The sequence below is a fragment of the Pavona decussata genome, unplaced genomic scaffold (genome assembly GCF_977016875.1).
Source record: "Pavona decussata unplaced genomic scaffold, jaPavDecu1.1 SCAFFOLD_124, whole genome shotgun sequence".
NCBI lineage: Eukaryota > Metazoa > Cnidaria > Anthozoa > Scleractinia > Agariciidae > Pavona > Pavona decussata.
The window spans coordinates 2,763,912-2,775,000 of NW_028145538.1; the positions used below are offsets into that span (position 1 = coordinate 2,763,912).

The following is an 11,089-nucleotide window of genomic DNA, read 5'->3' on the forward strand; positions in this document are numbered from 1 at the left end:
GACTCTCGTCACCTCAGGGTTTGGGCGCGCCGCCTGTAAACGCTGAAGGAAAGGATAGCCTGACAAATTGGCCTAGGATTAATGCTTCATTGTATGAAAATAAAAGTCAACTGGAAAATACTAATTTTGGATATTGACTAAACAACAAAAAACAAAAAGACTCTCGTCACCCCAGGGTTTGGGCGCGCTGCCTGTAAACCCTGAAGGAGAGGATAGCCTGACAAATTGGCCTAGGTTTATGCTACATTTTTTAGAAATGCGTTGAAACCAATGTGCATATGGTTTAAGGCGCTACTGAACAAACGTAAATCTATCCTTTTGATTTAACGCTCAGATGGGCTTGTTGGAGACAGTATAAATAATAAAAACAAATACTGCAAATTAAACAAAAACTATTCAAAATTCCAAAAGGTAGAAAGCTGGCCAGTTGGCCATTTACATAACACAGTCAAGTAGTAGAACTTGAAACAAATCCAGCTAGTGGTTGGGTGGAATATATGAAATTCCAGATTTCAAATCCAACACTTTACAAGAACATGGCCTTCCTGATGCAACATTTTCATTACTTTGCAACTAACAACTACCATAATGCAAACAATGTTAAAACACATACCTTCTAAGTTAAATAATCTACATACCCTTATGGTATTGCATATAAAGCAGAACTCAACATCAATGCCTTGCTTGCCAAGTTTAAAATTGTCATCAGCGCCTTCACAAGCAGCAGATAGAATGCCTTTAAGTCCAGTATAACTGCAAAAAACAATTATTAACATAGCAATCTTAAGTAAATTGTTATTAATGAATTATTACTGTTCTTTATTTAGTGTTACTCATCAAACATTGTAGACTGTTAATAATAATCAGCAGTAAAGAAGTTAAAGTCTCTATCAGGCGAAGTGGTGAAGTGGTAAACACCAAGCTGATCTAGATTTCTGTACCATGAAACCGCAAGGGGTATTTCTACTATTCCCCCACCCCCCTCTATGAGGTTCTATTCCTTCACAGGGTTCCCCCAGGGTAAAAATTGCCAATACCAGAGCTAGAGCTCAAACCCATAAAGTTTGATATAGCAGTCCAGCTAAGTATCCGACCACAGTGTCTCCCAATTTAAATTATAACCAGACATATAAGCATGCAGATACAGTTAAGAAAAAAATAACAACAACAATTTTTGACTAATTTCAATCTCCTACCTTTAAAAGTCACAGTGTAGGTTTGTCCATCCACAAGAATTCCTTTTTTTTTCAGTGTGTCCTTTTGCCTGTTCACATTAGTAATTAGCTTTTTCAAGCTTTTCCTGAAGACGGAAATACATTTTGTTCATATTAGGAAAGCTTGCCCGCAGACCTAAGTTCATTATATTATAAAATATTAGTCTTAAGTGTCCTTGGGAGGACTTCTAAGGACAGTGGCTACAGTAATGTCAGCTACAATCATGGATTTTGTGAGTTTCTTAGTAATGTTTAACATTTAATTGTGATAATAAGATATTACAGTGTAACTTAATACTTAGATTTATTATACTACCCTGAGTCTTTTTCAAGGAAATGGTCAACAAGGTGGTGCACACTGGTCACCACAAGGAGACTACATTGTATAATAGTGCATGGAGACTGTACTAGTAGGGAGAGGTTATAAGGAGAGCTTTGACTGTAGCACCCTTTGGTCACCTGTGGGCGCAGTCAAGTTGACAGCCACACAGAAAATGGTGGTGAAGTAGTTTCAGCTTATAGAGACTTTTTTCCTGTTGACAACAATGTGCATAAATCATGGTCTATTTATTTAGTGATAAGTATAAAATAATCTACTAGTGTTCTATCACGAATGCCATTCTCTGATTGGCTACGCTACTTGCTATCTATTCTGTTATAGATAGTGAGTAGTGGTTTTCAACAAAATGGCGGCCTCTTCGTCGTGTTTTCAAAGTGTCTGTGACGAGGATATAATTAATTTACTTGTTTAGTTTTGAACAACTAGTAGATTTATACTAAAACAATAAGATTATTTGCTCTAATTTCTATGCATGTTAGCTGATTGGGGCTGCATTCTCAACAAGAGCAACTTGAAAGCCAGGAATATCTTGACACAGACTAATTGCTTCCTTGCTGCTTTGGGAATTTGTCAATTACATGTTTCCACTTAGAAAACAAGAACTAGCTAGCATGCATTTATAGCAGTATTATATATACAGTCGAACCTCCCTTTGCGACCATCTCTCTTAAGTGACCACCTCTCATTAGCGACCACTTTTTCAAAATACCAAAGTTTTCGAGTCAAATCACTATAAATGGAACCTCTCGTAGGCGACCACCTCCCTTAAGCGACCACTTTTAGAGATGATTGTTTAAAATTTTCAATTGCTTTTAACCTCCCGTAGGCGACCACTTGACACACAATCTGCTGTTTCTCTCACGGGAGGAAATTGACTATAATATATTGGCCCACATCATTACAGCGGATATGCCGTATTAAAATCTCACAACCGGAGCTAGTCTCCCGACATTGAAACAAATGATAAAATATACGTGCACTATAGTGTACACTGAAATAAACTTTAATCAGGTTGAATCCCTTATAGGAAAGAAACTCTCTTATCTTGTAAATAGCATGCATGTACATGCACGACTGGTGATGACTCTCTCAACCTTGTATTATCCAACAGAAAAATAGTGGCGATAAATAACGTCAACTGGATTATGTAACAAACAAACGCCAAAGTTGTTGATGTGTTACGCTTGAAATGTAACATTGCAAACATGCCGTTTACTGTTTGCTCCTAAATCAGGCAGTCTAAATAAAATTTTTACTTTGGGTTTTGATAAGCACTGGAAAAAGGTTTAGGTGTCCGCAATTACCATACGTAAATGACCGGAAATTTAGACCCCCGCCCCCTGTGGTCTGACCTCTGGTAAGCGAACACCTCCCGTAAGCGACCACATATCCTTGACATTATGGGAGGTCGCTTACAGGAGGTTCAACTGTACTAGTAATAGTAATAACAGATTAAAAAGTGCCGTTGACATGCCAATTTGATAGATCATATGTCTCACCTGAAAATGAGGCCAGATTCTTGCATCAAAGGAGGTAAATTTGTGTGAAAGAGAAACAAAATGGCTCTCTTTGTTCTGCATGCATTTGCACAGGCAGCCAAATGTAAACACAAAGTTAGAATTGCGGTCGCCCATTGTCGACCGTGATAAAATAAAAATTAATTGTACTATAGATTATTTCCTCCACTCAAGCAAAATCCAAATAAGTTACAGAATAGCTTTGGAAAAGGAAATAAACTTTTGTTGTTGTTTACAATGACTGATAAATTAATTAACCTGATAAACCAATACAAATTGAATAAGAAAAAAAAAACAATAGTTTTAAAAAGTTAAAGGATAAGCGACTTACCCCACTTTTCCCAAGTTTGGCTCTATTCAGGAAGATGGCGCAGGTGAACTCAAAGTTGAAGAATTACTAGAGATGCAAGGAGTAGAGCATTTTGGCGGGCTTTCATCGGCTTTTGGCGGGCTTTCCAGAGAGCAATTCGACAGATCTACGTACGGAGGAAGGTTCAGGCTTGAAATCAACTGGGGCCAGATCATCCATAGCATTGATGCATCTTTCGTTACTTCTCAGAGTACAGTGAAGAATAGAACTCTGAAATTCGCGATCGTAGGCTCGAGACAACAAGTCTGCTCTGTTTAGTGCCCTTTTCAAATGTTGGACGAACTCAGATTTAAAAAATTCTCCCTTTAGGCGTTTTTCCGGCGTAGATTTCCAACGAGTACAGCGAAAGTAGTACCAGCATACAGGGTTTCGGCAGCTTTGGCTCCCTTGTTAAACCACAACAAAGGTAAAGGCCCGCCATTTTCGTCCTGAAGGTCAACAATGTTTACGCGGCAAACTTCCTCGGGAAACATGTCAAATATAAAATTACTGCAGAATTTTCTCGGAGGAGCCACGCAAAACTCGTCGTTTAAGGCGAATCATATTCTCTGCGGATCCAAGGAGGGCGAGAAAATTCGATGAATCATCCTTCGAACAGAGGGTGAGATCGACGGTACGATCCACGAGAGCCACGAAGAACGAATCACTTTTAGCGCGCTTCCCGAATTCATATTTACCACGAGGAAGGATTAACCAAATATAGTCTGACCCCATGAAGTGTTTTGCTATAAATTAACTGGAGATATCTGCTAAGATTCATCAGTTGTACATTTCTACATTGACAGAAGCGGTTTTCCCCTGTCCAAAAGGCGTCCGAAAGAATGTGTGAAACTAATTATGCAAATGACGCTTGCCCGTAACTGGAGACAAAACTGCGGTCGTTTCCGTGGTAACAAAAGCCCCCGGCGCGTGCATTAAAAATGAGCCTGATCGTGTAAAGTTTGCTTATCATTTTTACATAAAATTATGACCTAAATTTGGAAAGCGCTAAATTTCTCGAATTGAGTCTTTCCGATTTTGTTGAAATTCTGTTCAGCACAAGGCACTAATGCGCACTATGTGTAGCCGAGAGATTTTTACAAAAAAAAGCCGGCGACAGCAGAATTTCGACTCAGACCTCAAAGAGGCGTGGCACTATAACCACGTGACATTTCCTCCGATCGCCAATTTTTTTTTGCTATATTGTAGATTGATCTATATGTTATCCATTCTATGCGTTAAACTTACGATAAACGTAAAGGTGTGGATACCAGAGAGCTTCAAATTAGGGTGGTACCGCCAAAAAAAACTGGGTCAAGTCACCTTAAAACAGAGTATGAGATTCCTTGGAATAAACCGCCTAATACATCACAAATAGTTACTTGTATTGTTACTAACAAGGGAATATTATAAATCGAAATGTTGTGTCTGTTTGGCCGTAAGCGTGTTTGGGCAACGGAATAAAGCCGAGTCAGAGGCACTTACCTTCGAAATTGAGAGCTACATCACTCCTGACTTGTGCTAGTACAAAGAGTATGGTTTACTCTTCGTTCAGTTCTTCCGATCCTCTGAGATCCCAATGATCACCCTGGCTTTTATGGAAAGCGAGCCAGCTTATTCAGCTGGAAGAATTGAAACACTTAGCAAAATATTTCAACATCCAGTTTCCGAAAATATTTCAGGCGTCTCGTTTGATGAACTTTTGTCCAAATCGCTAATTCTTTGCACTTAACAGACAATACTTTTTGTCTATCGACAAAATGTTTGCATTATTTGTTCCTTTATATAGCACGATTTCAAGGGTCTCACCGAAAGTAAAGACCAATACGCAGAAGCGTGGCATTTTTCACCTTATAGCGCATCAGGTTTTCGACAGCCAATGAAAAAGAAAGATATTTTTGGATGGACCCAGAGCCACTCGTTCAACAATTGGGTCTCTGGGGACGCGAATGGAGCAAGCACAGTAGTAATTTATCACACTGAGTGTGCGTGTCGTGAAATTCACGGCATCCGGTAACGGCTGTTACCAGGGTCTACGATCCAACCGCTGACCAAAAGATCGTAGGCTCTGGGAACGAGGATGACCAACCCACGGCCCGGCCAGTACCTTACGTATGTGCAGAGCCATATCACCCGGGCAGTGGCAGCCATGGACAGCTGTTTCGGCCTTGTTAGGCCTCATCAACGCTGATTCATCGTCTAATAAATGACAAATATCAACACACATGCGATCAAGTGATCCTTACAAGATTTACCCAGAGCATCATTTTCAGCAACGTAGTCGGTTAGGGAAGTATGTAGCCTAATTTAGCTGCCGTGGATTAATAACTCTTTTATTAGATACATGTTTTAGCAGCAGCACATACTCTGCTGGTACACAGAAATGGAAATAAATGGCAAATTAAAAAAAAAAATTGGTCAACTTTATTTTTAATTAAAAGGGATTTGCTGAAGCAAAGACATGCAAAAATAACAGAGAGATTTAAGGCTCGACGTTTCGGAGTCATCTTGACTCCATTATCAAGAGAAAAAAATCAGTTTGTGAACGCGGATATTTAAATAAGCTAGAGCTGTGGTATCTGGCCATTTACAAACACTACCATCTTCAACATAATGACCAGATACCACAGCGTTTTTTAGAACGGTTTCACGTTCTTGCGAAATGCACCATCAAATTTGATTGCCTAATTCATGAGATGCTATTCATACGCAGACTGAAACCAGAACTGAACGTGCGAACTGATTCAATTCGCGCTAAAGTATTTGTTTAACCATCTATTAACATGTTAATTTTCAGCTCTAGCCTATTTAAATATCCGCCTTCACAAACTGATTTTTTTCTCTTGATAATGGAGTCAAGATGACTCCGAAACGTCGAGCCTTAAATCTCTCTGTAACTTTATTTTATTAAATTTTATTTCACAGTCATGAAATTAATCGTTCTCAGAGCAGCCACGATAAAAAAGAAAAGATGAAGTAGGGTAGGCCAAAGTAGCCTTTTTTTATATAATATCTCGCCAAGTAGATCACTTTTAAATTTAAATTTTTTTGTTGGATTCGAGGAAGGCTAATTAACGGATTTTACCCCTAGAATGCAACAATTGGTAAACAAGTAATTTTTGTCATGTTTTGGTCTTGCTTAAACCCTCAACTGGGTGGCTTGTTGGAAGAATTGAGGCTTTTCCAATTGCATCGTCATCGACTGCAAATGATGAAACTGAGCCAATATTTGCAGTTCTCAGGTGTTCTGACAAAAAGGAGGATGAAACAGGAAAATAGGAAAGCAAGTGCTGAAGATAACGAGCACAATGACTTTGTGAGTCACAAAGTCATTGTGCTGCTAGATAGTGTTTTGGAGTGATGTGGGGTTGGGTTAGCGCATAAGAAGACGATTTGAGGCAGGTCTAGGGCTAGAGGCAAGATTTAACTTGTTTATCACTACATACCTCTTACTAACCTTGTTTTCTCGGTCCGTAATGTAAGTTACTGATCCATTGGGAAAAAACGAGGATCCATAACTTACAGTACGGCCCGAGAAAAACGAGGTTAGTAAGATATTTGTTATATCTTTGAGATTAATCGGGCGCGCGGGAAAGGAAAATTTCAAATTTGGCGGGCCATACAGTGAACTACAGCCCGCAAAATTGACCAATTAAACCGTGCGTACTAACTGAGAGATATAATAAACTGAATCACTGTAACTAGTACTTAATTTTGATCCCCAATCATCGAGTCTCCAATCTTTCTTTTGCACGAAACCGAATTTTCAATCCAGGCTGAACTTCCTCCCGGGGTGAAACTTGCTTTATTTAATTACAAACTTTTCTTTAAGATAATTTATTAATGAAGCCCGGCTGTAATGTCAGACTCCCTAATCGGGCTGAAATTTCAGCTGAATTTCGCCAGGTAATCGGGTTCTAAGCCAAGCAAAAATTAACCCAGAAAAGGTTACTTTATAACTAAGCATGCACTGGGAAATGAAACTGTCAGGGACTTGCCGTTTTCATTTAATGATTGATTGATTGATTGATTGATTGATTGATTGATTGATTGATTGATTGATTGAGTGAGTGAGTGAGTGAGTGAGTGAGTGAGTGAGTGAGTGAGTGAGTGAGTGGCTAGTTGATTGATTGAATGATTAATTTATTTGCCAATTTGTTATTTCCGTTGGAAGGGAGAGGCGGGGGGGAGGGGGGGAGCAATCCAAAGATGTTTTGTGTTTCGCTGCAACTGTTACAGGACTTTATTGTTCTTTGACGACTGTGTCTAGATTGACATGTATCTAAAATCTAGTTGTTTTTTTAAATCTTTGGTTTTCTCTCTCTCGTATTGCTTCCTGTAACACAAAAAAAGAAAAAGAAAAAAACATGTATTCTTCATTACAGATAATGCTAAAAAGATATTTACAGTCTGTAAACTGTCGTCACTATAAAGGGAAGAGTAAAGTCTCACATGATTCAAAACAGCTACAGGTATGAAGTAACTAAGTGCACTGATTGGTACTCTCCATCTTAAATGATATGGAATAGCATTACAGGCTTACCCCCGCAATACGTCGCTGGTTACCCACTTATACAGTGACCATTCGCACTAAATTTAGAAGACCTTTAGAACTCTTAATTTTGGTTCGAAATAGTATTATTAAAAAACACAGCAAAATTCAGGGTAATACAATAGAATTATAAAGGCAACAACAACAACAACAACAACAAACGATATAGAAAGAATTTTTGCAATGCCGATGCGGTCGTGTGTAGAGTGAAACTAAATGGACGTATTAGATTAAAACAGCTCTTTCTTAAAGAATCAAAATGTGATAAACAATGCGTTCGTAGCGAAATGGATAGAGGTTATGTTTATGCATGTGTCTTTCTTAAAATGCATTCATATTTGAAAAGTTACTTACCTCACCATCAATAATGAGTGAACAAATCGTCCACGTCCACCTGCGGTGGCGGTTTTCTTTGCTGGCAAAATTTTACCAGAATGTTGTGAATCATGGCAAGAAGCTGATCAAAGTTGTCCACGTGGACTACATTTTCTTGCTTTCCAATGGCGATCTGTGTCAACTCGTTGTTGTCCACCGAGGAACCAACACCAACTGCAACAATCACTACCCGCTTTTCCTGTTAGCAATAGAATATGTAAACAAACGAGTAAGTGAAAAAAAAAAGTATATAAATAAATAAATAAATAAATAAATAAATAAATAAATAAATAGATATAAAAGCAGCTACTGTTTCCTAGTGAAACCGAGCATTTAAACTCTTCAAAAAAAATATTTCAAATTGAAATTGAAATCAAGTTCTAGTGTGGACAAGAAGATTTGAAATCCTCCAATCAACGAAACCAAAGCGAGGATCGAAATGCACCAATCACCAACAACCACGGTGCTAGTTAGCCTAGCTATCAGAAGGAAACAAATTCTTTGCGCTTTGTAAGTAAGAGATCGTGAGCTCCAATTGGCTAGGATAGAAATGAAAATGGCCGTACTTGAAAATGCTATTCAGATAGTTAAAATTACATTAGGGACCGTTCATTTTTTATGAGCATGGGGGGCTGGTGGGATTTAGGGAGGGGGGGGGGGCACGAGAAAAAAAATGGCACTAAAGGGGGAGGGGGCTACCAAATAAAATTAAGTGAAAGAGGGGGGGTCACCAGCAATACTTGGCTAGTAGGGGAAATTGAAAGTGGCTCAACACAGAAACAGATGAAGAAATTGAATATTATTTCAATTTTATTTAATGCGATTTTCCTAACCACTTTTAATTTGTTTTACATACTGAGGTCGAAATCTGCATTTTATATTAACAACAACCGAGGAAATGAAGCATATTTGTTGGAAAAGCAATAATGAATATAAACTGAAGTAGACACCTATGTTTGTACAAGTTCAAATTAATATAAAAACTTAACAGTCTCACTATTGAATCATCCGTGGGGGAGTAGTTTTCTACAAAGTGGTTGTACTCAGAACTATATCAATAGATTGTTTAATGTTCTGTTTAATAGTACTTAGTTTTATAAAGACTGTTGATAAGTAAATTATTTGAACCCAGGAGTATCAGTAGACTCAGTAGTATGTCTGGTGTGAACATCCAGATTAGTTTTAATAATAGAACTGTTGTTGGTGACTTCAGTTGACGGTAAATCTGAGCCGTAGGCCATCTTCAGAAAAGCTTGTAACTGTCATTTTTAATAGCAGTACTTTAATACCGCAGGCGCGTAGGAGCAGGGGTTCGAGGGGTTCGAACGAACCCCCTTTACAGATCAGTAATAGCGGAAGAAAAAGCACAATGAGGAGGTTGAACAACTGTATGAGGTGTACCATGCGAGAGAGTAGAATGTCCGCCCTGGTTCTAATGCATATCAAATATGATATGCCTGTCAATCTTGACGAGATAGTCAATTTGTTCGAAGGCCTACACCCGAGAATGCTGCAGTTTACCAGCTTGGTGTATGACTATCAGCAGATCGAATAGCTATCAGAACTCGACAGGGCGCGGAATGTACATTTAACTTTCTTGTTTAAGTTGAAACAATTGTGCCGTAGAAATGATGTATATAGCTCAAAAAGCTGCTGTAAAACAAATTTGTGATTTGCCTAAAATGGGTCTTAAAATGCAGGAAATGAGGTTTCTGGGAACCTAGATTTTCAAAAATTTCCGGGGCAGCATGCCCCCGGACCCCCCTAGCAAGAGCGCCTCCGGCGTTCAGCAACATTAACATTTGGGGCACAACGAACACCCCTATCTAACCCTTACCTACGCGCATGATATCTGTGTGTCCGTACGTGTATTAATTGTTTCTACTCGAAGAAGAGTAATTTCGCGTTAACCATTTGCTTGATTAATTTTTATAGTTCCTTTGAGAATCTAAATGGAAATTTAGGGTTTGCCGTTGCCGTAAACATGTTGCTATCTATAAAACGTTTTTTTAAACAAGAGATTAACCTAAGCAGAGAACGGTAACTTTTTAATAGTACTGTAAAGAAATCACAGTAACAATTACGTTTATCTTTGATATAAACAGTACATAAGCGTTTTGTTAAAGTAAGGAGTATGATTTGTTTCTGGTTGGGCGGAAGGGGGGGGGGGTGGGGTCATCAGAAAAAATAGTTACTGCTTGGGAGGGGGGGGGGGCATGTGGAAAAAAACATTGCATGCTAGGGGGGTCATACAGTTTCGTAGTGGCAATTAACCAAATCCCACCAGCCCCCCCCCCCATGCTCATAAAAAATGAACGGTCCCTTAAATGGCTCGCAAGCACTTCTCGGTCCACTTTCAGTTCCTTCAGGAGTAAAGTCAGATATTCAGTTTATAGCGTTACAGCTCTTTGTGACAGCCCACCCTGTAGTCTTAAACAGACTGAATCACTTAATCAATTTAAGCAACTACTTAATCTCCATTTTGGGTAAGCCTGAGACACGGCGTTTATGGAAAACAGGTCAAGTTTTCTTGAGGTTTTAGTATTACTGTTTAGGATTAGGATTTTTTTTATATATCTATACATTTCCATATTGATAGTTTACCTTGTATTTTATTTATTTTATTGATCTGATAAATTGTTTAACCGTGTGTAAACAAAGATTGAAATTGAAACGGCTTTTTTCCCGAAGGAGCTTGAAGATTTCGTTACCTGGAAAGGCTTCACAACGTCCTTGTACGGC

General features: G+C 38.7%; 1 protein-coding gene and 1 long non-coding RNA gene across 3 annotated transcripts in view; both read right to left on the reverse strand.

The window, feature by feature from the left end:
• Nucleotides 1–225: 225 nt before the first annotated feature.
• Nucleotides 226–4,360, reverse strand: LOC146469476 (uncharacterized). Of its 2 annotated transcripts, none has more exons than XR_014867217.1 (3): nucleotides 3,403–4,360; nucleotides 1,197–1,300; nucleotides 226–753 (listed from the first exon to the last, which is right to left on the reverse strand). It is a non-coding gene; the product is annotated as an uncharacterized LOC146469476 (long non-coding RNA). The 2 variants fall into 2 exon arrangements; XR_014867216.1 differs by lacking the exon at nucleotides 3,403–4,360 and adding an exon at nucleotides 3,054–3,293.
• Nucleotides 4,361–7,622: 3,262 nt separating this feature from the next.
• LOC146469477 (matrilin-1-like) overlaps nucleotides 7,623–11,089 on the reverse strand; it is a gene marked incomplete at its 5' end in the record, with an annotated part of 4,791 nt that continues 1,324 nt past the window's right edge. The window contains 3 exons of the mRNA XM_085123324.1: nucleotides 7,623–7,756; nucleotides 8,327–8,546; nucleotides 11,059–11,089. The exon at nucleotides 11,059–11,089 is cut by the window's right edge and continues 379 nt beyond it. Of these exons, the coding sequence (XP_084979450.1) occupies nucleotides 8,334–8,546; nucleotides 11,059–11,089 (244 nt within the window). The remainder of the gene's footprint in view (nucleotides 7,757–8,326; nucleotides 8,547–11,058) is intronic.